The sequence below is a fragment of the Denticeps clupeoides genome, chromosome 19 (genome assembly GCF_900700375.1).
Source record: "Denticeps clupeoides chromosome 19, fDenClu1.1, whole genome shotgun sequence".
NCBI lineage: Eukaryota > Metazoa > Chordata > Actinopteri > Clupeiformes > Denticipitidae > Denticeps > Denticeps clupeoides.
The window spans coordinates 15,510,139-15,537,441 of NC_041725.1; the positions used below are offsets into that span (position 1 = coordinate 15,510,139).

Here is a 27,303-nt window from a genome sequence, read left to right on the forward strand (position 1 = left end):
GGACACATTTCGTTGTGTCACCATGTGCTGTGCTGCAGTGTTTCACAATGACAATCACTTCACTTTGTTTTGATGAAGTCAGACATCTAATAGAGTGCAGATGTTAGGCGGGTGGGTAAGACACTCGCCTGTGAACAAGACCCAGGTTCCAACCCCACTTACTACCATTGTGTCCCTGAGCAAGACACTTAGCCCTGAATGTCCCCTGGGGACACTGTCCCTGTCACTACTGGTTGTAAGTCGCCCTGGATTAACGCCATAAATGTAAATGATCTTCGTATGTGCGCCATAATTGGCACATTATTATCAAGACGGGCTGCGACAAGCGGACGACAACAGCAGGACAGGACAGACGCGCCACCAGCCATATTTACCCGCTATAAAGCGTCGGTAGGCGAGTGCAAGGAGACGGCAGTGGGTGATGGAGCTAGAAATCTGTCCCCTCCACCCCTCCACCACGCAGAGTCACGCCCACGGGGAGAGAGAGAGGGGGAGAGGGAGGGAGAGAGCGCGAGAGAGTGAGAGAGAGAGGGAGAGCGAGAGGGAGAGAGAGAGGGAGGAAGAGAGCGAGAGACAGAGAGAGAGAGGGAGGGAGGGAGAGAGAGGGAGAGAGAGAGGGAGGGAGAGAGCGCGAGAGAGAGAGAGAGGGAGGGAGAGAGCGCGAGAGAGAGAGAGAGGGAGGGAGAGAGAGGGAGAGAGAGAGAGAGAGAGAGAGAGGGAGAGCGAGAGGGAGGGAGAGGGAGGGAGAGAGCGCGAGAGAGGGAGGAAGAGAGGGAGAGAGCGCGAGAGGGAGAGAGCGAGAGACAGAGAGAGAGAGGGAGAGAGAGAAATGGAGAGAGAGAGAGAGAGAGAAAGGGAGACAGAGAGAGGGAGAGAGCGAGAGAGAGAGAGCCGACATCGCATCGAAGCCTCGGACACTTTAGTTAAAAAATTAACTATTTTACCGAAAAACTCAGCGGCGGACAAAGAGAAATAAAATAAAATAAAACCAAAAAAGATTCGCGGCAACGTCTCCCGTCCTAGACCCGGAGCGGAGTTCAGGTGCGCCGGTAGCTTTTATTCCTGCCTGTGTTCGGCTTTGCTGGAACTTTACGCGCTGAGGTAGCTGCTAAATTACGACTTTTCCTGACTAAAAAAACTTTTCTTTGTTATGTTTTTTTTACAGCATGCAGTGGTTAAATATAATATACTCTGCAGCTATCGTAAGTTTTAATTAGTTACTGTCTCTTCATATATCTCACAAATATCTTTGTATTTCCATTTAATATTAATGATTTTTTTTTCTACAGGTGGTGTTTCAACATTTTACGAAAGGTAAAAGGCACGTGTGATAAAAACACAAATTTGTGGGTAAAAGTTGTTTGTGTTGAGGACAGCTTTTGGAATGATGACATTGTGGGCACCTGGGACAGGGGCCGCGGTGACGGAGGGTCCGGAGCTGTACGAGTATGAGTACGTCGCCACCCCGAGGCAGTGGAACCACGCCCGGCAGCACTGCGCGCAGATGTCAGGGACCCTGGCCACGGTGTCCAGTCCGGAGGACAACCGGAGCCTGACCGAGTATTTACAGTCGCGCAACGTAACTCGGCCCATCTGGATCGCCCGGAAAGTCATGACACACATAAACGGTGAGCCAGCGGCCCGTCTCCTCTGGTCCATGGTGTCCTTGTGTGACGTTTGTTTTTCGTTAAAAAAGGCACGTTCGACTCCTTCATCCTGGAGTTCTCGGGACGGGCCCGCCGGAAGTCAGCGCGGCTGCGCCACAAGTTCCCCGGCATGGAGGCCGTGACCGTCTGCACTCGGGTCCTCTTCGAGCCCACATGCGAAGGGTTTTCCACCGTGTTCTCCTACTCCGCACAGGCGTTCATCAACGAGTTCCAGCTCCGAGCCCAGGTCATGGACGGGGACGGGATCCAGCTCGCCCTGTTCGTGCACGGGGAGCACAGCGCCCTCCACCCCGTGATCGACAACGACGCCTCCTGGCACTCGGTCTGCGTCAGCTGGGCGTCCAGCGGCGGCGCCTGGGCCCTGTGGGTGGATGGAGTGGAAAGGCACGAGGGGACCAACCTGTACCCCGGGAAGAGCATCGGGGGCGACGGCGTCTTCATCGTGGGCCAGGAGCAGGACACCTACGGGGGCTCTTTGAAGGCCGCGGACTCCTTCTGCGGCAGTGTGACGGAGCTGCACATTTGGAACCGGGTGCTGAACGCCAGCGAGATCAAAGCTATGGAAAAAGAGTGCTCACCCCTCACTTCCGGCCTGCTATTCAAGTGGAACGCATCTGCTCTGGAAATGGAGCCCTCCCTTAAGGGATACCCAGGAAACTCCCCGTGTCAAGGTATCAAAAAAAAAAAATCTTTCCATGTCCATAACAAAACCACTTCCAGGGCTCAGGAGGTGGAGACTGTCTCGCTCAGGCCCACCCTACATCAACACGGGGACGCTTTGCCAAGCTGTAATTGGCAAATGCAGCTCTTAATGGTTGTAAATAGTTCACATGTGCGGTAATTCCGAATCCCGCCCTTCGAAAGTGACACAGCCCAAAGGCCTCTTGGCCGAAACACGCGAACAGATGTTGCATGCGCTGAGTAGAAAGCAAAACCTCTCACCCTGACGTTTTCTGACATCATCCGTAAGGAAACACTCCGGCACACTGCCCTGTGTGTTTTGTTCAGCTGTCCCCCCCCTTCCCTCTGTGACAGGGAGCGACAGCCTGCAAGATAGACAGGTCAGTGTGCTGCGCCCCCTTTTGAACCGCAACCAGCAGTATGACAACCTGTCCTCAGCGGCCGTCATCTGGGGCAGTAGAGGGGCCTGCGTGACGGTTGATCCGGCCAGCGGGAGCTGGGGCTTGGATCTCTGTGGAGAACACAGAGGATTCGTCTGCCAGATTGATAAATGTAAGTTTAAAAGCTTAAGACAACTCTGATCGGTTTTCTGATCAAGGGCACACAAATTCTCCAATCACAGACTAGGAAAAAAACAAATGAAAGTCCAAAACTTCAGAAAGTCCAGATTGTATTTTTTTTTTGGCTGTGGACCAAGCCTCCATCAAGCACTTGGGGATTTCAGATTAACATGAATTTTGTATGATCATCACACACTTAAAAATGTTTTCTTGCATTTGTGCGTTGTCCACAAAACAAAAAAAAATAAATTCTTGCAATGTCCACAATAAAAAAAATTTAACTTTTGCCTTTCCAGATGAGCAAAATGAAGAGGAAATTCAAAATACACCATCATTCCCTGTGAGTTTTGAGATTTGATTTACATAAGAATTCCATATGTTCATTCTATACAATTAACAATTATACAATTAAGTTAAATTTAATGTATTTGGTGTGTATGTATATATATATATTATCATAAAATCTTTCATATCTATAGATGACAGAGATCTATTTTAACACATGGACGGAGTCCACCGCCATCAAGATGAGTGACCTTGAGGGCTTTCTGCTGACACTGACGGAGACCCGTCCTGACCAGGTCACAGCTAAAGATGTGCTCCAGCTCTCCAAGATGATTGAGCAGGCTATCTCCAACCAAGTGTTTGGCGCCAACGTCTCAGCTGAAACACTTGTGTCCATATCTACTGAGTACTTGAAGCTGGCGAGTCAAATGATTGGCCCTGACATGGCAGATCACTTGCAGGATTTGAGTGAGAAGGAGGTTTGGTCGGCCGCACAGAAATTCTATTTTAAATTCGGCTCGGGTATCTTATACGTTAAAAATGACGTTATCTTCTGAATTGTGTTTTCTTAAAGGATGCACTGAGCGCATTCACTTTTATAAAGACCATTGACAGGCTGACGTGGGCCCTGGCAGATGTGCTGTGGGCAGAGAGAAAAGGCTTCACGATTTCAACTGAAAACATTGGTAAGATGCTTTCATTATTTAAGGATACTTGTTGCACACATGTCTCATATACACTCACGATGCATTACTGTATTTTGTAAATCCCCTGATCTTTCCATCTTTGTCCCTCTTAGATGTGCACATGGAGCCCCGCAAGCTTACCCAGATGAGCTGCAGCTGTGTCTATAAGCCATCTGCGTTTGGGAGACACACTGCAAGTCAGGATGAGATCCTTATTCCTGATTCTGAGGTTCAGAGACTCTATGCTAGAGGTGAAAAGGCTCATTAAACTCACAAATTCATGCCATTATGTAGGGTGGGGCGGCCAGAGCCCTAGAATGTGGAGTGACCAGACCACCTAGTGTGCATGCACTAGAGAACCCAGAGCCAATCCCGAGCAGCACCTGCAAACTCCACACACAAAGCCGAACTCCAGCTTGGAGTTGTCTCAATTTAAAATAGTTGGAATTTACATTTACATTTACAGCATTTGGCAGATGCTCTTATCCAGAGCGACTTACACGTGTGCTTTAAAATTTCAATAATTTAAATCTCATTTGGTTCACTAGGACCTGATCTGTAAGAACATTCACTTTACAACTCAAACCCCATAAGTGCTCTATTTAATTTAAATATTTTTAAAAAGGAAGGTTTTTTGCTTGAAGAACTATAATGACTCCGTGGTTCTAATATTTCAAGTAAAATAAACTGAAGTGATTGTCACAACAGGACAGCACACAGTGCACACAGTGAAATTTGTCCTCTGCATTTAACTCATCACCCTGAGTGAGCAGTGGGCAGCCATGACAGGCGCCCGGGGAGCAGTGTGTGGGGACAGTGCTTTGCTCAGTGGCTCCTCAGTGGCACCTTGGTGGATCGGGATTCGAACCGGCAACCTTCTGATTATGGGGCCGCTTCCTTAACTGCTAGGCCACCACTACCCCTTAAAGGGTATAAATGTGAACTTAGAGGTACAAATAATGTGCAATACTGTGGCAGTGCCCCAGTAATCTAGTGGAAGTTCATTCCACCACCTTGTATATATGAATGCTTTCCTAGAACCATGAGTGATGGAGCAGTGCTGGATGATCGGAGAGAGGGATGAGAGATCTGAGGTAGGAGGGTAGGAGGGCCTTAATGAATGTCTTTATAGTGGAATGTATGTAAGATTCCATCCACTGGATGACTAAAGTTTCTACAAATGTAGCCCTGCTTTGGACAAAGTGCTCCTAGAATGGGAATTTCAGTCCTATATGTGTGTCCCGTGTGCTTGTGGTGAACAGAAAGAAAATGTGATGAAGCACTCATTAAAATACACGAGGTGCATTTGCAAGGCGGATCAATATAGAAGAGTAGTATTAGCAGTGGATGAAGATTAGTTAAACACACATGCATATGCTGTATCTTTCTACATGTTTTTTCTTCCCTGTCTTCAAAGACCACTGCCTAGGGGCATCTGAGTTCCCAGCCTGTGGCAAAGAGCTTCTTGTTTTTCTAGATCTGTGGGCAGTGAGTGCAACACAAATTGCTACCTGTTCTGTGCAGCTAAGTGAAACTGAGCATTCCTGGATTTTACCCTCATGCCGATGTGCATCAGCGATATGATATCTAGATAGAAGCGCATCTTTTTCAAACTGCACACTCCTCTAATCGATCCAGTCTGAAGTGCACAACTCACGCCTCCTTGACCTGTCCTACCAAAACAACAGTAACTAGTGTTGATAGACATCCTCTCACCGTGGACAGCCTGAAATGGCCTGAGGTAAAAACCCTGCAAGGAGACCTTCAAACTTTCTCTACCAAACTTAAACTGTTAACAAATGGCACACTCAAAGTGAGTTTGCCCTAAACATCAGTAAAGTATTCATTTGAGAAACAAGCCTGGTGATGTAGTGGTAGTGCAAAATGCTAGAGACATTTCTGATGTTTATCACTCTACCTGTCAAATATTTAGGAAACTATTAGTATTAGTTTTCAGGAAAAATGAGGAAGGCTCATATTCTGCATCAAATTTTACACCTGTTACATCAGGGTGCATAGTGTTTTTTGGAGAGACCCTGTTAAATACTGTTTTCACTGACAGGTCACAGGGATGTCATGTTTATCCATGCTTACTACAGCCAACTGAGTGACAGTGAGACAAAGCATGCAAACAGGTGTGTATATGTGAGTGTGTTTGTATGTGTGTGCATGTGAGTGTGTGTGTATTATACCTGTAAGGCTCTTAAAAGTTAACGAGACAGAATATTACATATAGGAGAAAAAACGGTAAATGACATTAAAACACAGAACAAAAGAGTAGAAGAGATAAGATCAGAATATCACACAACATAATAAACAAATAAACACAAACCCTCACAACACATATTGAGCTTTCTTACAGTCAGCTTAAAACCTTATAACTGTATTCATTTAAATTTGATTTGATTCCATTTATTTAATTTAATTGGATTCATCTTCATTTTGAAGATTAAAATTAGTCATTTTATTTATTTATGTGTAAATAAAAAACAGAATACATTATTAAAATTATAGTAAATAAGAATAAAATCAGGTTTTTATCAAATATTTACACCAGTCCCTTTATTAACAATCTTCCACAATCTTGTCCTATCAGTAGTATTTAAAAGCTATACTTACATTGCATTTAATGCAGTTTTAACTTCTGAATATAGAAACTATTCTAAAGCATGTGTGATGCACACACATCAAAAACCCATCATGGAATAGTCAAATAGAAGCAAGTCATTGCATGAAAAGCAGACACCAAAGAAATTCAAAAGAAAGTCACATCAAGACAAAGATTTGTATATTAGTAAAACTGACTGAATAAAACAGGCCTAAAACAGGCCTAAAACAGACATATAACAATATCTCAGGCTTAGTGAGATATTGTTATATGTCTATATCAGCGCAACCAATCTAACTAAGATCATGTACTGATTTTGATTTATTTATTCTCGTATTTCAGTCAACACCGTGGACATTTGTCCTCTGCAGTCATCTCTGCTACTGTGCGGGATGTCTCTATGGCTAAAAACATACCTGTGTCAGTCCACTACACCCTGTCCTCCACTAATTTGGTATGTAGAAACTTCTCTGTGCACTTGCTGATGAGAGTCAAGCTGCCATTTTATACCCAGTCTCCTCATTCAGAGGGCTGTCTAAATGCATGACATGGTTTGTAAAATCGTAACTTGTAAATGTCCGTGCTTTGGCTTGGGATGTGGTTATTCTTTGGCATTCCACGCTGTCTGTCTTGGCTAGTGTGGCTGATGGACATCTGGTTTTGTTGTAGGTGGAGCACTCGCTGCTGATCACACCCATTTGCATGTTCTGGGACTTCAGCCTGGGGTAAGTATAACATTACTGTAACTTTATTACTTGCTTACAACCCACCCAAGATCCCCCACTTGACCTCCTCCCTTGGGTGTAGGACCGACGGCTCTAACGGCTGGTCCAGTGATGGCTGTGAGGTGACCCACTTTGGGGCGGCTGGAACATCCTGCTTTTGCAACCACACCACCAACTTTGCTGTTCTCATGAATTACCTGGAACCCACGGTAAAATTCTGTAATATGACAGTTGGATGTTCCATTTGACGATTTCAAATAAATACCTAAAGAACAACCAACACAAAGGGCCGTGCATGGGGACAATTCACTAATGTAATAATGACGTAATAAAGATGAGATGAGAAGTAAATGCTGGTCATGAGACAATAACTACAACAAAATATATCATGTAATATCGTTGATGAATAGAAACAAGACTCAATATGGTTTACAAGATAAAAACTAGACTAAAATATCTCTTAATTTTCGTTGATGAAAACGAGATGAGTCATTAATTCCTCTCGTTTAATTGCGTTATTATATCATGGTTTCTGTTTCCTGTATCTTTTTTTCCCTGTATCTCCCTTCGTCTATAAGGTAACAATAATATAATAAAATAACCTTGTTTAAATTATGAAATGGGTTTGACTAAAAGAAAATTATGTTTTTGTCTGTTCTACTAGGAATTTGTACTTTGTTGAGATTAAAGAGATTAAAATCCAATTTCCATTGACTAAAATAAGACTAAAATGTTTTAGTCAACTGAAACTTGACTAGACTAAAATGAATATGGATGTGACTAAGACTAATAATAACTAAAATGACAGCTTGATGCTAATATTTAAAACTAAATTTAAAACAACTATACCGGGAACCAAGATCAACATTCACTCACATACCCTGTGTAGTGGAAGTGTAGCGAATGGAGAAAAAGGGAGAGATACAGGGCTGTCAATCATGCCATGCCTTAAAAATAAGTTCTTCTTTAATAATGATGCTGAAACAAATAATTACACACCAGCAAAAAGACTGGAAACAGGCCACCCCAAATCAATTAAATTCAAGTATATAATTCTGATTATTAAAAATGATCTGTTTCTTTGTGATAAATATCATAAAAACATGCAGGAATAACAATATCCAGCAGATGGCGCTCTTGTCGTCTAAAACAAGCTCTAGCGTTCAATGCTCTGTAGAAGTGGCAAATGGCATTCAGCGCTTGTGAACTGTTTGCTGAATATCTATTTCCTATTCATGCAAAAATGATACATTTCATATCGATTTGCGGGCAAATAACGTAGTTCACCTAGTTTACCATTTAAAAATGTATTCTAGCTAGTAGCACCACCAACCTAGTGCAATTTTTGGAAAGCTCCCCCAGGGAGGGTAGAGCAATGCTCAAAATGCCGTTTTAGTGTTTTGGACCCGGCTAACTGTGTGGCATCATTATATCTGAGCCGCAGTCTGGTGTTTGTCATTGAACTTTCTTAGAAGTGTTCTGTGTGTGTGTGTGTGTTTGTGCATCATTATATCTGGTACAGTGTTTGTCACTGTACGCTGTGTGTGTTAATCTCTGGGAGGTGAATACTAATAGCACTGCTGTGTTTTGACTGGCCTGCCCGTCTCCTGCTCTCGTACACAGTGGAGCCCACAGGAGCAGAGTGTTTTGACTAAGCTGACGTTCATCGGCTCCGGGGCCTCGCTCTGTGCGCTGGTGGTGACCTTGATGCTGTTTACTGTGTTGGAGTGAGTATCTGTGTGTGTGTGCGTGTGTAAGGAATATTACTGCAACACAAATGTGCTTTAACACTATTGAGTGGCAAAGTGGCTTTGTCTTAGCCTTTCCTCTCTTTCTATTTAACCCTGTTAAATTCATTGCACATGATTAGCTTGACTGAACATGTTTCCAAAACAGGAATTATTTATTTCAATTTTATATCAGGAATTATTTATGTCAATGCTGAACTGAAAATTTTTATTAAAAGGCTTAATTGATAAGGAAATTATATTTTTAAGTGACTTGCACTTTCCATTAAATACTTACTGTGTAAAAACTCATATACTTAAGGGAGAAGTTTACAATTTTGATGATCGCATAAAAATTCAGAAATATTAATTTCACTTTTTAACCTTTGAACAGGATCCAGTTTTTCATTACAGTCTTTGACTGCAAATGATTGCATTTGTTGATTTTGTTTAAATTTAGCAAACAATATTTTATATGTGTGCATGCACACACTCTCTCATACCTTTACTTGCATTGGAACAACTCCACAGCCACATTGCTCTTCGCTGTACGCTGGACCCCGCTGCACATCTGCTGCAGGTCAATACTCTGCGTTCGTTTTAAGGCAGAATCTGTATTGAACAGCACTAATCTGGTAATTAGTTCACTCTGACCGCACGCTCTCCCCTAGGACAGCAGCGACTGAAGGTTTATGGTCACATTACGGGTGCGGGGTAATTAACTTGGAGGGTCACCTGGGGAGCGTCTAATGAGAGACACGTTTTGGGGGGGTGGGTTGATTGGGTGATTTATTGGCTTGTTCACACTTAATCAGGCCTGAGCCAGCAACACACTTACTGTAACACACAGGTGCGCGCTTTGGAAGATGCGTTTAAGTACTCTTAATGTGATTTGTGCACACGTTACCGTTACAACATATTATAAGTCTTGAAGTATTGTGACTTACCAGGTCAGAACTAACTAAGAACACATTTAGTTTTTTTGTGTAACATTGATTTTGTTATTAGTACTATTATTATAATTCATGTTTTCTGCTTTATTCTGTAATGAATTGCTTACATTTCTATTGACTGACTAATTGACTGAAAATCTAATTGTACTGAATTTAAGCCGCACATTTATGCATTAGGAAAATTGTCTCTGTTGAAAAACTCTTTTTTGATCATGGTGGATAATTGCTAGACCATATGAAGGAGATTTTAAAAACCTCTGTTATGTTTTCTACCTCTCAGCATTCCTAAGTCTGACCGGACGTTGACCCACAGGAACCTTTTCATCGCTCTAACCTGTGCACAGGTCGTGCTACTCTGCAGTGGTTCAGCCGTTGACAATAAGGTGAGAGTGAGCAAAATTCTTTTAATTAAAATCTAATTTCTATGTTGTTACTATGATGATAAAATATCTATGACCTTTTCCATACAAATGAAAAAATAAACTGCATGCATGAAAAATAATGATTATACACCCTCTGCAAAGAATAACTTGAATCAAAGTATTTTGTTCCCACAAATGACTTTCTCGCTCATTCATTTATCCAGTAATAATTTCATCACGTCTGCTCTCCTGGGGTTACTGCTTTTTTTATCTCCCCATCGACTGCGTATGAGCAGCCCCAGTGCCAGCTGGGCTTCTTCGCAGTATACAACAACGGTGTCCTGATGTTTGACAGACTCAAATCCAAGTCTCCTGCCATATGCTTGGAACCAACATGCGACGTGCAATTCCCTGCAGTCTTGTTTCTCCAAATTATTTTGTGCCTTATTCCCAATTATGTACATATGCATATATTTGTGTGAATGTTCAAGTATTACAAGCTTGTTTTATGTGACCACCCTGACCCCAGGTGGCGTGCACGCTGGTGGCTGCCCTCCTGCACCTGTTCTTCATGGCAGCATTCTCCTGGATGCTGGTGGAGGGGCTGCTGCTCTGGAGCAAAGTGGTGATGGTGAACCTGAGCGAGGACCGTCGCATGAAGTACTACTACCTCATTGGCTGGGGTAAAATTGATTGCCATGGATTTACTGCCTAGGAAAAAAAAATTCTAAAGGTTACAGCGGACGAGAGTTGATCTATTTTTTAAAATGACCCCATGTAAATTCTTGAGGGATTTGTTATTCATTAATGAGGTACAGTTGATTATACAGACTGGAAATAAAGGATTTGTGATTGGCCTCAGGGCTCCCTGTGCTGATTGTCACCATCACTCTGGCTTCGGCCGCGGGGAGGTACTCCTCTGATGGACACTGCTGGCTGAGTGTGCAGAATGGAGTCATCTGGGGCTTCGCTGGCCCCGTCATCTTCATCATCATGGTGTGCGGTGCCAGTCACGTATTATACATGATATTTACACATATTTCCCATAGCAATTTCTGTACTGCATTGTAATTGAATAAAATGCATTTTGATAACCCATTCAGTTTCCTTATTTAGTTGATGAATTCTAAGTAGTTCATTCTTCTATGCCGTTTAGGTTAACATCATGGTCCTTGTGCGCGTTGTGGCCATCACCATCTCAACAGCAAAGAGGAGGTCTCTGATGATGGCCGCCAAGAGCACTCCAGCCGAACAAGCCTATGAGCAGATCAGGTGAGCTTTGCTGCCTTTTACCACACGGGGGCGGCATCTAATTTCTGATTAATCCAGCTGTGCTATTTTTTTTCATTGCAAGTGAAACCACTAACTGTCCCTCCGGGTGGCCTGATATCAGAAGTTCTGCACCACATAAAATAAATAAACAAACCAATAACCTCTACAACTTTCTCAGTTTATCCAAAGCAACTAGTATTAAACATTAATTTGACTAATATGCCCCTGTCCAAACTGTCGGAAGAGCGCAGCCCATAATTTTTATTATTTTTACAGGGAATATCAATAAGGCTCAGTGTTGGGAAGGTTCTGGGCCGGGCGGCAGCTTAAGTGGAAAATAAAACACATACCTCAAGCGTTCCACATGCAGCTGGTTTCCTTTAACGGTCACCTGAACTGGAAGGTAATTTTAAACAGGAATTAGGGCAGATTTAGTGTGGAAATTGTCACAGTATGAGTCTCAAACCGGCAGCTCCTGTTGTGCTTGGAAGGACCCCTGGAGCTGAGCTGTCCTGTCCTGTCCTGCTCGGGGCATGCTGGGTAACGGGTGTGTGCTTTTGCAGGGCTACCGTGAAGGCTGTGCTAGTGTTACTGCCAATCCTGGGCCTCACCTGGCTGTGTGGGGTGCTGGTGCCCTTCTCCATTGTCATGGCCTACATTTTTGTTTTGCTCAACTCGCTGCAGGTGAGTGTCCTTTCCTCTTGACTGTTAGCTTTTTGAGAAAAGTTGGATACTTTTGGACTTACAGGAAGGTTTTTCAGCAATTCATGCTGCCTGAATGTCAAACACGATAAAGACAGCTGCCCTGCCGCATAATAAAGAACTCTCTGAACATGCAGTTTGATGCAAAAAAAAAAAAAAGAGCGCCATGCTGTGATTGGCTCATGCTGCAAATCAGGGTGGGCTGGCAGGGCTAAACTCCGGGTGCGAACGTTAAGGCTGATCTTGGATCTGCTTAATTTATGAAGAGAGCATCTGTGCTCCGTGCTCTACAGTTTAGATGAGATTAAGTTGTCTCGTCTCATCTCGAGAAAACGATGAAGGTTGAAACCTCTGGCCTTTTTCCCTTTCAGTGCGTTTTATCATAATGGATCTGACGTCTGTCGAGTTAACATTTCTATAAATGTGTAATAGTTGCTGAAAGTAAAGGTTTGTGTACTTGTTTTTTGAAAGAGTCAGGAAAGTTTTTTTGGACTCGCACGGAGCAGTTTGCATTCCTCACGTTCATTGTTAGTATTACCTTTAGAGTTCTAGACTTCCTTCAGGTAGAGCTTTTTCGCCCACAGGCCACAGGTAACCCAGGCAGCCGAAGATTAATGTTTATTTTCGGTGCGTAGCATGAAATTTAACCCGATTGTGGTTTTTATGATGCTACATTATTCACAGCGTGTACGCAGCCAGATAAACATGAATAATAAATTCCCTTTTGTGTGCGCGGCGGGCCTCACGTCTTCAGGTGGGAGAAATGATTCTGAGTGCGTGCCACCATTGGAATAAATAGACATTTCTGGGAAAAGTATCCTTGCTTTTGGGAAATCGCTGTCTGTATGTTTTTTTTAAACGTTGTATATTTTATTCTACAAATGCTGAAATTCTTTTATTATGTTTTATTTTACTCCCATAAGGATTGCAAACTGTCTATTAAAACTTCATGAATCAATCAATCAATAATTATCAATCAATATAGCCTCACATATGCTAAAAATATTTTTTTACATCCAGACTCATACATTAATTATAAGGAAATACAGACTAAGAGATTCATTTTGATTAAAACAGTTATTGATAGATTTAGGTTTTTTTTCTCTTATAGACACACACACACACGGGCAGTTTGCAGTGATCCTTAATCACTTTTATCTTTGATAGAGCTATATATTTAACATGAAATCAATAGAGATTTGGCCTGAGTCAGATCATTAAGCATCACACTATAAATAGTTCAGTTTCTCCTACTTCTAATTACATTTTAATTATTTTTTCCCACCTCTGCAATAATGAACACAGGCGCTGGTGCGGTTGTCTCAGTTTTTCTCTGGTTTAAATTCTTGGCTGCATGCTACAGTATACAGGATTTCATGTCAGAAACACACGTCTGCAGCCCTCGAGTCTTTTTTTTGTCATGTGCTTCTGAAGGAAACATGTCTGCGTTCCTGAAGGAAGTTTATTTCTCTCTGTTGGTACGGTTTGTGTAAGTCCATTATTATACGTACCACTGCACTAAGAGAAACCTGTGGGAATAATAATAAACCAGGGTGTTAGTTTACCCCTAAAATCACAGCATTCGTAGCAAGGCGAAGAAGGAAATTTAGCAGATAATTATCTGATTAGGAGTGATACGGCCACCATGGCACGTCCGGGGATTTGAGGTTGGTCTGGTTAACGTTTACAGTCTGTGTTGAAATGAAGCGAGCGTTCCTGAGCAAGACTGTGCCGTCCATATGTTAGATCAGGGCGTCTGCCCTGCTGTAAAGATTAAGAGGTGAAACCCTCACTAAGCTGGCACCTTCTGTGTTGTCTAAGCAAATGTACATGATTTAAATGCACCTGAATATAATTAAAGTGTATTTAGGCAATTAATTAATGAATTTAATTAATACAACTGTATTTGCACTTTGTTTGCATTTGGTTCTATATCCTTATATGATTTCTTTCTCCCTCTCTTGGAAGTATTTAGACTGATAGATGTGAGAGGAAACTCGACGTGAGTCACAAAGATTGTGTAGGAAACGTCTGCCGTGCTGCCTCCGCTGCCATTTTTGTGTTTTGGACCATGCTGGCCCAGTAAAAAGGGACCTCTGACCAGTATCTTTCTCACAGTGTTCGAGGGGTTCATGTTGCAGCCAGTAAGATGAAATTTGCTTCCTGCGCTTTTTAAGCCCTCAAAGTATTTTATGAATGGCCGTTTAACTTAACATAGGTTTAAAATGTAAAGTAATTGATGGGCATAAAAAAAATAAGCTATGCGGTAATAATTAAGGATGTAAAAAAATGATGTGAGGAAATCCGGCGCTTGTTTCCGGTTATTGTATTTTCAATAGTGAGGCAGAAGCAACATAAAACTTAAGCTGTGGGCCTTTATTGTTAAATCAATAAAACAGATAATGTTGACAAGCCCCTTTCATTGCTCCCAGTCCCTACCGGCTGCTTGACAAGATTGTTTGAGTGTTTACAGTATTTTAAGATATGGACACGGCAGTAAACAAACTGCTGAATTTTTTTCTGTCTCCTTCACATTTCCATATGTTTCACTTACTGATGCTAATGTGGTTAATATTTTAATGGCAATGCAACTGTAATGTAATTAAAATGGAAAAAAAATTTTTTTTTGTCTGCAGTTAATGAAACAGAATGATGAAATGCATTTGCTTCTATATTTTGATATTTTAACTTCTCATAGTTCTCATTTCTGTAACCAAGAAACAAAAGGGCATAGCTGCATTAACTTTCAATTTATGATATTTGCGAACTCCCAACGCCATAAATAGCGGCACACTTCATATGCTCTTAATAAATAGTGCCGGGGCTTCATTCGGCCATAAATCCCTCAGTGCTCCATCACCCAATCTCACCGCAATGTCATTCAAAAACGCTGCACTATTCATTACGGTCGTGTATAGTCATCTCAATGGCCCTGCATTGTCCATCAGATTATTAGATCATAACTTTAAATGATCAATAACCTACAGAGTTGGAATTGGGTCCAGGACTATGTGGTATGAGGAACTATTTTCAGGGGGCATATGTTACTCAGGTCAAATGTTTGCATTTGTTTGTACTCTGCTTATTGGTGGTTTTAGGAAGCCACTGTACAAAAGATGAAAATAGTCTGAGGAATCTGAGTGTCAGCCACAAGGGGGCAACGTCAATTCAATTGATTTTAATTTATAAGGTCAAATGTGTAATTGTGATTGTCATAGTGACATAGTGACATAGTGTTATCAGAATTTTTTTTGGGGTGTGTATTAATTATATATATTATGTTACCCACTGGTTTTACATTCTATTGGAGATGTAGTAGAAACTCCCTAAACACCAGTCACCAGCCACCAAAGACATGACTTTATACACATTTGGACGTTTGGCCTGAAGAACATTGCTGCTTTAAAAAGAAAGTGAATTTGAAAGCTGTAAGCATAATCAAGAGTACACAACTATATGATAGAGAACTAAACTCCAGTGTAGGGCTTTAGGCTCTTTGTTTATCGGCATGTTTGTACAGTGTGTGTGTGTGTGAGAGGCCTGGACCTTTCATGGTCTTTTCAGCTGCTGCAGCTGTGCTTCTTCTCCAGTGCTCTGTTCAACAGAACCCGCTCTTCCTTTTTCATTCATGTTTACTTTTTTTTTCTCCTTGTTCTAATTTTTTTACATCCTGTGCATCCGCAGCTGATGCCAAGATACCTTTACTGTGAGGGCTCCCTGGGAGAATGCCATGTTCTGCCATAACCTCCAAGCCCACGAGAGAATGTGAGAGTGGTTGGGTCTTTAAAAAACCTCTGCATGAGCGGCAACAAAAACAAGAGTCCCGTTTCCCAGACAGGTGTCCACTGGTGTGAACTCTCAGTCGTGGATCGGTCGGTGCCAGAGAACCTTCTGTTTTTCCCCATTCTGTTCCCCAAAGCCCTCAACAGATTAGCAGGGAAATGTTTTTCATTGTGAATTGTTTTAGAGGACAGGAAATCAAAGTCACCTTGTATCAAAGAGAAGCAAATGTTTTTTTTCTTTCTAGTATTGTTTTAGATATTTTAATGTGGTCAAAATTTTAAGTAAATTGAACCAAAATTATATAAAATAATTATATAATTAAAAATACTTGAATGAAAAAGAATACATATAAATTAGACAAAGGGCTACAATCTTTGTGGTGTCCTAAAGAAACGTCCAATAAAAATATTAATAAATACAATAATATACTAATAATAAGGCTTTTGTTGTATACCACAATCACTGGAGTGTGAATTGTTCAGTATAATGAAAACATGACGTTTAAAAAAAGAAAACAAAAAAGAATGAACAGAAATGTCCTCAGAAACAAATAAGAACATCTCCATTTCTGTTGGCTTTGGGAAATGGGTGCTGAGAATAATAGGCTTCCTGTCAAAAGGATACAGAGTCTCTGTAATTCCGTGCACCGCCAAAGTCCTCGCTCTCATCTGAGAGCCGCCAGCGTTTATTTGCTTAAGAATTACCTGCCAGTTCAATTTAGTAATAGCCCCTGTCATAAAAAAGCAAACCGCCGCGTCGGCCTGGCAGAGCGCGGGGGTATCGCATGGCCAGAAAGGTCGGCTGCCTGACCCCCGTTACAATAACACGACCCCGCGTGCCCCCGCAGGCTCCTCGCAGTGTCGGGATCAACTCCTGACAGTAAAATTGCGTGTTGCGCAGTGACCTCTCTATTTATAAAGTCCGGCCCTTTGTGGCCCCTCCCCACCCGCCATGCTGTAGCCGGAGCGTCTTTAAATCCGTTCTAATCTAAGTGTGGCGGGCGGTTTGGCCCGCTTTGATGTGTACTTTGCCGATAATTAGTGAGAACTGGGTCAGCATGGGGCAGGAGGAGAGAGTCGCTCTTATTTCGTAAAAAGGGCTGTCAAGCGGTGATGCCAATTTGCCAGCGAGATTATTCGCTCTCAGCATGGAAATTAAACAAAAATAAACACGCGGCCGAATGCATTATTCATGCTGCTTTTCTTTGTAAATCATTACGCCTTTCAAAACAAGAAAGCCTTAATTGCAGGACACAGATTTTGCGAAGAGAATGACTTTTTCCGACACTCGGTCTCGCCTGTGCAATTTAACAGGTTTTGAGGACATTGCATTGCAGGTGATTCTATTTCTTTTTAGCCAGGTTCCACTTCCATACTACAGCATTTACGCGCTGGTTTAAAAAAGGAATGTGTACTATTTGGAGCCCCAGTGTCAGTAGCAATGTAAACTATGCTATTTACAACCTGGTGTATGTAGAAAATTATTCGAACCTTGGTGTAAGTATACCGCTCAAAGTCCCATGCATTTTACACCCTTGCTTACAGAGCTTTGCATGCAATTTATAATCAGGTGTGCCCATCAATACATTATAGTTGCATCCTGTACGATTTGCATAATTTCTTGAAATTATTTGATATTACTGTGACAGTTAAATTAAATCCACAGTGTTGCAATTTTACTGCATTTATTGAAATTTTTTATGAATTCGTACAAATGTCAGTCAGCAACGTCATCAGCTGGTCAGCCTCTTGGCCTCCTGCCCTTCCTGCATCAAGCTGCTGTCACACCCGGGGAGGTGGGGCGCAGAAACAAGCGCACGTCCCCCCTCCCCTCCGCCCCTCCGCCCGGCCTCATGTCAGCGGCGCTGCCTCTCTGCCTAAAGAGTGTTTACAAGGCCACGTTGATTCCTATTAATCTGGTTCTCGTCGGGGCGAACGGAGGGAGGGCAGGGTGGTTGGTGTTGTACGGGGGCCGCCCTGGAGGTGGGAAAAGGGGCCGTTTCTGACAGATTGGCGCTCAGCGCTCGAGAGACGGGGGGGTGGGGTTTACGCTGAGCAGATGTGGGATTTTTTTGCAGTTGTTGTTTTTAGTAATTATCCTCATTAGGCGAAAGCATGTGCCAGTCAAATGCCTTTGAGATGGGCCTTGACTCGGGCAGGAAAATTGCCCTAACACCCTCTCAAGAGCGTCAAAGGCATGCTCATTTGGACTCATTAGCGGATTAAAAGCTGTGCCTGTCCATGTTCGGGGTGGCGAAATGAAGAGAGTCGGCGGCGGCTCCATTACACTTCATTTAACTCCAAGGATCAGCCGTTTCATTACATCAAAATGTTATGTAATCATTATCTTAGGGAACTCTGACAATATTATGCAAATGAAGCCAGAGGAATTGGACAAATTGGCCATGTAGCACAGTGAGAAATTGATCTGAGAAGCAGGTTTTAAAAGCCACCTTGACCCCACCCAAAAAAAAAAAAATGAAAAAAGAGAGAGACTGTGTTGGAAACAAAGATATATGAAGTCTTCACGTCGATGAACTACCATTCGTTTTCACTTTGAGCTCCTGCGATCCGTAGTAAACTGTGATTGCATGTGACACGCGCACAGTTCCCTGCTTTATAGTGATGAATACCCCCCAAAACACTGAAGCGCCCTGCACAGTGGCTTTGGAATCGTGCCCATTAACCCCACACCCTCTCACCTCTCATGCAGCGGCCACAGACACTGTTCTTTCAGAAATGCTCATCTTTATTTATCTTCCGGAACATCCGGATGCCATTAAACGATTTGCATGCAAACCGTTCCTGCAGTGCTAGAGACTGAAAATATTTCCAAATTGTATTGCCATTGTGCAAATCATTTGAACATAAAGATGTCAATCACAGGGAAAAAAATGCACAGTATAAATTTCTGCAATGTGGTAGAAATTAACGGCAACTCATCATCTCAACAAATTTGCTTTGACTGACGGGAGGTTTTCGCATGTGTGAGTGTAATTGTGGAAACTTCACACACGAGCCTGTGTCGTGCCGTAACCATAACCCCAAAAAACAACCTGGGTGCACATATTCATGCACACAGATCTCTAAACAAACTGGCTTTTAAACAAAGCAGTTCCAGGGCTGCGGGCCACAGGCGCCAAGTCAAACATGCGAGTGGAAACCGATACAAACTTCACACACGGGTCAAAAACCACTCTTTCAACTCTGACAGAAAGCGCCCTCGACATGTCAGAAACCGGCTTAATTAAAAATATTTAGGTGTTCAACAGACGTTTTCTGGGTGCCCCCATGTCAAAACGCACAAGACCCCTCTGCCAATCTTTCCACCAATGGGCTGAAAAATGTGTCGGAGCGTTCAGAAAAATCAGCATGAAGCTGTTTTCTTTTAAATGCATATTTCTAAACTAATTAGAATACATTAAAACTATTTTATTTATTACCACCTTTGTTGTGTCAGAAGTCGATAATTTGGATGCAATTTCTATTTATTTATTTGCATTTTATATTTAACTTAACAGATATAGAACGTATATAAAATGAGTAACATTCTGCACATATGTTTTAATGTATGATGGCATGTATATAAAGAATATTTTGGGCTCTAATAATTTCTTAAAACAACTTTCCAGCAAGAAATTTACATGCAGAAGTTTACCGTGAGGACTGTCAGTTTCCATGCGGTAAAGTTTATTCTGCATGCAATAGGTTACAGTTCGGAATGGTAAAGTTTGCGTACATGATGACCATAGCATGCAGTGTCTTAAGAAAGATAAAAATTGCAGTGCAGGGTTTGTTGCCGTTGTATACACCGTTGTGCCAGTGGTAGTGGGGAACATCTGTTTCGCACTTGCTGTTCCTCTTGGCTGCTTTTCAATTGGATTTCCTCAAGCAGGTCCAAAAGCTGTCACCTCTGCCAGGCTCTGTTAGCTATCACTGCTGCCCCCTATATTAAGTAGGTGTTTCAGGGCTAACCTAATAACTCTTACTCCACTTCTGACTGATCACAGGCGCTGGCCCTATCTCCGGCAGCCCTTTGCCTGTGACTTGGTGGCCTGTGGGTCCCCCTGTGCGAGTAGATTACACACACACACGCACACACTCACAGAAAGACTCACAGTACTTTCCTCCTCATGCCTCTGTGTGTGTGTGTGTGTGTGTGTAAACTGCTCCCACTATATCATGTGCAGGTTAAGGTGTGAAGCCTCACTTCCTTTGAGCATTCCTGGCATTCTGGGACGTCAGAGGGATTTGTTATTCTTTGGGAAGATCCGTCCTTCCTGGTCTTTTAAAAGTATTCGTGCAAGAGACAAAGAAAAAAAAAAATACACTGAAATTAAATCTGTAAAGTGGCGCTGGGCCTGAAGTCAAAATGAAATCAGGTCATGATTGCGGCCTGCGCAGGGCGGAAAGCGTGATTGTCAATTAAACCCCGCCACAGAGCTTTGTTTTTTTTTCTTTTATACCTCATCCATCCATTGTGTTTTTGGCAGGTATTTTATATCCAGAAGAAGACTCGTGGCAGACACTCTGCATTTTCTGTGCCAGTTCCTAATCACGTCACCCACCAGTTTGGTGCTGAATCTGCATGGGTCGAAGCGCTCACCTTTTTCCAATGTTTCCCGGTTTCCCTGCTGCATTCTTGAACCCTGTTGGATTTGGAAACGTTGCTGCCAAAGGGAGTCCGGCAGCATCACCAGCTGGGCCAGTAACAAAATTCGATGTAATTTCGGGGGTCCTGGGATGCGTCAAACTCTGCGGCTGCGAGTGACGTGCACGTTTATTTGAAGGGCCGCGGGCTGTTGAAGTGAACGCGGTGTATACACGTTAATTAAACAGTTTTTGTGTGGAGAGGTCAGAGACATTAGCAGGTCTGTTAGGAAAAGTGTGAACTTTTTTTTTCTTTCAACCCCTTTGCTTTCCATTTCGATAATTGCAGCCATGTGTCAGGCCCCACCCCCCTGCCACAAGAACTTCTGGATTGTTCTGTCAGCATCGATTCATATGTGCGGTAATTTGATTTTTTGGTGGGGAGAGGGGAAACGTTCAGTTTCTTTTCATCCTTGTGTGTTTGTTCCCATGGAGCCATTGAGGCTCAGCATCCCATTTAAAGACACACAAGAAGGATGCACATAAAGGAAGCACAATTCCTTTACAATTTCTGTGACCTTGAGGGGCTCTTTGATTGCGAAACTCAATTGGAAAGTACTGTAGGCAGCTCCAGAGATTGTTGGACTTTTTCACAATTTTAGATGCAGTTTTATTAAATCACAGTATTTTTGCAAAAACAATATTACTGAAAATGGTGCCTGTGGAACGTTTTTACAGTATTTTATTGTCAATTAGATCACTGACAGGCGTACTGATTATCTATGCCAACAGCAGACTTGTTTTAACATGGAATAGTTATAACTCAAAACTAAAAAAATGCCTGCTCTGTTATTCAAATTCAAATTTTATTTGTCACATACTCAGTCATACACGGTATGATGTGCAGTGAAATGCTTTCTACAACTGCTACAGACCACAGTATTGCAAATGTTGCAAGTAAACAATGAACCAATATGCAAATATTGCAAACATAACCAAGTATTACACTTTTACGTCTTTAACGTAAAATATGTGTAACTGGTAGGGTGAAGGTGTGCAAATGAGTTACAGTTTTTACAATGTTTAAAGAAAGACACAATATGACACAATATTCAATTTTTGCCTTATGCAATATTTTTGGACCAAACATATGATTTTTGCATAGTGGATGCTGGAGTCATATTTTCACATATTTTTTTGTGATTTCTCTAAAAGGCTCTAGATTGACAAAAAATCTAAACAAGATCTTTTGACACAAAAAAAAATATTTTTTAAACCACTATTATGTTGGAGGAGAACATAGATATGATAAAGTTGTATAGTTGCAGTAGAAGTGAAGATTTCCAGCCCTCCTTCAGGATTTTGCCCTGTGGCCCAGCCATGTTTCCACGTCCTGAAAGCAGATGTTGAGAGAGACCCCGACCGATGCTGTGATCTGGAGGGCTGTTGTGAATCCTCTGCTTGTGATTAGCCCTGGCGCACCCCATAACCCAACCTTCAACCTTTCCTGTTGCAAAATTACCACCAGGAGTGCTCGAGCAATGGCATCCCTTCGAGGAGCTGTGTGGAGCAGTTGTGGAGGAATGTACATTACTGCTCATTTATTCAGAAACAAGCATTTTCAAAAACAAACAAATTGAATTTTTTCTCAAATAGCTGCAACTGGATCAATCATTAGTTTAATGTATTTAATTTTAGGGCATTTACTTTTGTAAATCCACACTGGACCACACTGTTTGGCCATTTGGGTGTACCTGCAGGATGAATACTGTACTTTCACCTCAGTAAATATCACTGCTGATTGAAAACCTGGTCTCTCCCACCACCTCGTGCAAAGTGTTGTAAGACACGCAGACAAATAGAAAACACACCTTTTCTCTGTCTCTCCTCTCTTGCCTATACACTGTGTCCCCTTAATCATAGTTTTCATTTCAGTACATTGAAATTTCTGTAACCAAGGACAACGTCATAAATAAAAGGGTTTGTGGGGATTTTTACCTGCGGCTGCGTAACTTTGCGACAGTGGGGGTGCTAAGGAAAGAGGAGGTGGTCATCTGTGAAAATTTATAATCATTCGTTATGTGTGTGTGTGTGTGTGTATGGGGGCACTACAGCAAGGAACGCAAGTAAAGGTTTGAAGGGCCACATCCATAAACTGGGGCAAGAAGGTCCTAAATAAAAAGTAAAGTGAATTTCTGGATCTTGTCACAAAATAATGAGGAGCTAGGGCCTTTATTCATCGTAGTGTGCAACACGTTCACTCTCAATTGAGGGCTTGCCGTAAAATGCTGCACCTGATGTATGGCATGAAATTTGAAAAGAATTTATCTGTGCTCACCGTGGAATGCGGGGTGACTGAGGATCAACACGCTTGAGTCGTCTCCAAAAAAAACAGGAGGAGCGTTGTACTTTTTCCCCCTTGCTCAATCCCAATATCAGAGGCACAATATTAACGCACATCTGTCATTGTTAGATGAAATGATCAGAGCGTGTCGTTGAGAGGTGCTTTGAGATGTTTCCAATTTTTTTATTTGAATTTTTTTTTTATACTTCTCCCCTCAACAGTTTGACCTTTTTATGTTTTTGTTGGTTCCTGTGCGTGTTCTACGCTTTGTTTTAATGAATTTTGTTTCAGAGCTGTACAAAAGTCTCATGGGCGGTGTGTGTTTTTCAAATCCAATGTTTACTGGCTTTGACTTTTTTTTTTTATACATACAATTGTTTCCTAATGAGTTTATGTGTAATTAATTTATGCATTTTGTTTGATGTTTGATAACAATACTCTGCATACGTTTTTATTTTCTTCCATTTTGTTGAAGAGTTCAAAAGAAACTCCAGCATGTTTAGAAGAACCCACAATGCATTTAAATAATATGCTCCATTTTTGCATGTTTGTTTTTAACCGAAATATTAATGAATTAACATACTTAACCAGTTTGCCATCATTGTTTTGAAGTGACTTATTTTTAACTCAATTATATTCTAATTGATCACTTTTCTAAATTCGTGTTTTCCCACTTTGTTCAGTGCACAGCACAAGATTAATTACAAATGGGGGAGCTGATCAAAAACATGATAATTCATTTGTTGCACTAAGTAGGAAATTACAAATCTAATGCAAAACAATGGGGCACATATTGCAAATTACCACCCGCTGTCTCTGGGCATGGAATCCATCTGTCGACTATGCTGCCAGTAAAGACTTATCATTCAGGATGTTTGTGTCCATGGACTTAACTTTTTATTACAATTACTAGAAATATGAATTGTTTCACTAAAGAGCACACAGTCTTAATAACAATGGCGGGTCATAGATGGCCTAGCGGGACGTCGACACATAATCGCAAGGTTGCCGGAATCAAATCCTGCTTTTGTAGCTGCTGTTTACCTGGTAACTGTGGGGTGTTTTTCTGCGAAATGATAACACAGCAATATGATACCCTGTGACATGGGGGTCCCATGGGGCACCTTTGAGTCCATAGGACCCTGGCTACCTCCCTGACGGGGCTACCGAGCCATGTTGTCAGTGGTGATGCATTGGGATTGCTGCTCTGGCAAATTGGACGTTCTAAACTCTTGGCTGATTTATGGTCAGCGCTGCATCACCTCATCTAAGCCGCCAACCGGGCCAAACGAGGGGGACTGAAATGAAGAAAAACTCAAGATTATGCAGACTTATAAAGTTTCTGCTGCTGTCCTCTGAATGGATGGAACTGCTCACTTTGTTGAGGACATTGGTTCTTTGGTCTTGGCTGCAGGTCTGTCCCGCTTTTGTCTGCTGCCTCCAGCTTATTATGAGTGGGACAGTTGTGTTATTGGTGAAGGTGAACGCACAGCTTGTACATTCAGCAGGACAACAATGGAAAGTAATGAAGAGCTACCACTTTTTTGCCACAAAATGTGCACTCTTTGCAAACCAAGGACATCCTTTGTCTTCCTTCTATATGTCCTCCATGTCCTCGGGTAGCAAATGTTGGAGCATAGGCCACGCAAACCTGAAATATTTCTCTTTGGTACAATACAGGCAGCCTTGGGCTTAACGGTTTTGATTGGACTTCATGAGCAACATGAACTCTTTGTTCAAAGTTCTCTGCAGCAGTTGGTTAGTTTCAGAAGAGCAATCATGATGTGTGGTCACTTGGAAGCAATGCCATACATGTAGTGCGATCCAGAGGTCTTTAGAAGAAAAGGAGTGTTTAAGCTTCTGTACCATTCTGCAGTGGGTCAACAAAAGGTCACAGAAAAGTTTTCCAAAAGCACTGAAAAGTCTGCATGTGCTCATCTGTCTTCTTCGCAAATGTGAAGGATAAGCCATATTTGTGAGGTTTCCTGCATGCCCTATGATCATCAACAAGTACCTGCCACACTAAGAAGTTCTAAGAAAAGACTTTTAAAATGTCACATTCAGTTAAAGAATGTGAAACATAATAAATGTTTATATTTCTGTGTTTGTTGTACGACTGGAAAAAAGTGTGTGCACTTTGTAATTGTATTTCTATACAATGCAATTATTGTATACAATTGTATTAAATAAATAATTGTATACAACATGTTGTTTCGTTATGTTGTGTCTGTTATCTGCACAGATGCTGACTATATGTCACACATTGCAGTCATTATCTTAGATTTCCCATATAAACGCAACACACCATATTTTACCATAAAGTTTCATTTATTAATTCCACAACTATCCCAGCAAACAGTGAGGTACCCACTGCTTCAGCTCCATTATTCATCCATAGTTTCACACAATTACACCTACACACCATTCACGTTTTCACCTTTATAGGCCAGCTCGGGCCAGGGCGTATATTTTGCGGCGTATATTTTGTTAATGCTTAAGTGTTCTCTGTATGATTTGAGTAATGTCGTTTGTGTTATGGAGGAGTGAATTGTGAATATGTATGTTTATATATTAATATTTTGATTGCTAGACCACCTGCTTTTCCCCCTTCCATATTGAGCTTACCTAATGAGATGATGGTGGGACGTATTTAGGGGCACAGAGTAGTAAGGAGAGGGGCTTCATGTCTCAAGGTCAGGTTGGTGTTTGGTTGACTCTTACTGTGCTTGCTGTGAGGCTGCGTATATTATCTCTTGTAAATATGTATATTCATTGATGCCTATGTTTTGGTTTACATTTTTGAACGTGTTCCCGCACTGTAAATAAACCTGCACCATTTTCATCACTACAACCTGGTATTTGTTTGGCCTCTTTGATGGAAGCACAAGTGAAGACAGAACGTGTACGTCCCTGCTTCACAACGATGTTAAAAAGTTTTTTTTTTTATTCTCCACCCCCTCCCCCACCCCACTCTCCGCTCTCCCTCTGCAGGGTCTCTTCATCTTCCTGATATATGGGGTCTACAACACAGAGGTGAGCCTGCACTGACTCAAGGCTGACAGAGTGAGTGAGCGAGAGAAATGACAAGTTTCTGATCGCACGCCTCCCCCCACCCGCGCTGCCAGCCCCTTGCAGGCGAGGAGGAGCATCAGCCTCCATCCTCACGCCGCCGTCACACTGCCCTTCATGCTTGGGCTGGCTTATATGCATCCCGGCTCACCATTAAGCTCTGACACCACGGGATAAAGGGCCAGTCATTCCTCACCCACACCGGCTAATATTTCACTGCCTCTTTAAGTTTTTAAACTCACGGTCCTCCATTTAACATTCTGACATTAGAGCCCCGCTGGCCCGCAGCATCAGTGGCGAAAAAAGCGGTTTTGCGGGGCGAGCCCGAAATGGATGTGTCCTATTGAAACGGGGCCATTATTACCATTTAGATTTTCCTTTTTGTGGATTTAATGGATGAGGATCATTTGGAGAGCAAAAAAATTCGGGTAAAAAATTGCCTCCTTTTATTCTAATGCAAACAGGCTTAACTTAAGTATAAATATGTATGCCGGGAGCAAAGCAGGGTTGGCTGGAAGATTCTGAAAGATTAAGCATGAATTCCGAGCAGTATTTCCTTTTTATTTTTACATTTAGACCTGCAATAAACAGACAGGTAACAAATCTGCAGTCTCTGCTTCACAACAACAGGGACGGACACCATTCTGATACTCTTGGGTTAAAGTGGAAAAAAATATTAGGATGCCTTTTGTAATATGTTGTAGTATGATATGCTGACATTAAACAGTTTGATTGCACAAGGACTGAAGGACTTGCCATTTACTCATTAGGGTTCACTGGACAAACTGTTGTCAGGTTTACTCATAATTCCTTTTACTTAACTTTACAGCAAATACATTAAAAGCCATTCAATCAAAGAGTCAATCAAGACAAGATAGACTTGGAAAGAGTTAGGTTTTGCAGTAAGTGAATTCTTTCTTTACTCTAAACCCTTGTGAAGTCGTCAGGTCCGTCAGGTCTGTGAGACCCATTTCAGTGTTTAAAAAAAGAAATATGCAAATTATAAATCTAACCTGAGAATACTTTTTTGTACAAATCACATAACACAACACATTTTTATGGCCAATCAGCAGTTAATATAATTAAAAAATGTCATGATGTTTCATCTTCATCGTCAAAGCTGCAGGTGAGCAACGGAGGAGGTGACCTTCTTTACCATTCATGTTCAGTGAGTGGTGGGCAACCAGGCAAGGTCACTGAGAGCCTCCCCGCTACCTGTCTCGTCCTCCATCTGCGCCACTGCCTTGCATGTTTTTTTTTTCTTTTCAGTTTTTGCTGGTTTTGTTTTGC

At 42.0% G+C, this 27,303-nt stretch overlaps 1 protein-coding gene across 1 annotated transcript in view; it reads left to right on the forward strand.

The window, feature by feature from the left end:
- Positions 1 to 802: 802 nt before the first annotated feature.
- The window catches only part of LOC114769042 (adhesion G-protein coupled receptor D2), a 56,967-nt gene continuing 30,466 nt past the window's right edge, over positions 803 to 27,303 (forward strand). Inside the window, exons 1-21 of the mRNA XM_028961720.1 lie at positions 803 to 1,041; positions 1,166 to 1,202; positions 1,290 to 1,314; positions 1,413 to 1,628; positions 1,697 to 2,338; positions 2,703 to 2,900; positions 3,205 to 3,248; positions 3,388 to 3,672; positions 3,768 to 3,879; positions 3,993 to 4,130; positions 5,942 to 6,014; positions 6,830 to 6,941; positions 7,157 to 7,212; positions 7,295 to 7,421; positions 8,836 to 8,939; positions 10,173 to 10,275; positions 10,784 to 10,937; positions 11,117 to 11,250; positions 11,411 to 11,526; positions 12,090 to 12,210; positions 25,936 to 25,977. Of these exons, the coding sequence (XP_028817553.1) occupies positions 1,167 to 1,202; positions 1,290 to 1,314; positions 1,413 to 1,628; positions 1,697 to 2,338; positions 2,703 to 2,900; positions 3,205 to 3,248; positions 3,388 to 3,672; positions 3,768 to 3,879; positions 3,993 to 4,130; positions 5,942 to 6,014; positions 6,830 to 6,941; positions 7,157 to 7,212; positions 7,295 to 7,421; positions 8,836 to 8,939; positions 10,173 to 10,275; positions 10,784 to 10,937; positions 11,117 to 11,250; positions 11,411 to 11,526; positions 12,090 to 12,210; positions 25,936 to 25,977 (2,838 nt within the window). The 5' untranslated portion in view covers positions 803 to 1,041; position 1,166. The remainder of the gene's footprint in view (positions 1,042 to 1,165; positions 1,203 to 1,289; positions 1,315 to 1,412; positions 1,629 to 1,696; positions 2,339 to 2,702; positions 2,901 to 3,204; positions 3,249 to 3,387; positions 3,673 to 3,767; positions 3,880 to 3,992; positions 4,131 to 5,941; positions 6,015 to 6,829; positions 6,942 to 7,156; positions 7,213 to 7,294; positions 7,422 to 8,835; positions 8,940 to 10,172; positions 10,276 to 10,783; positions 10,938 to 11,116; positions 11,251 to 11,410; positions 11,527 to 12,089; positions 12,211 to 25,935; positions 25,978 to 27,303) is intronic.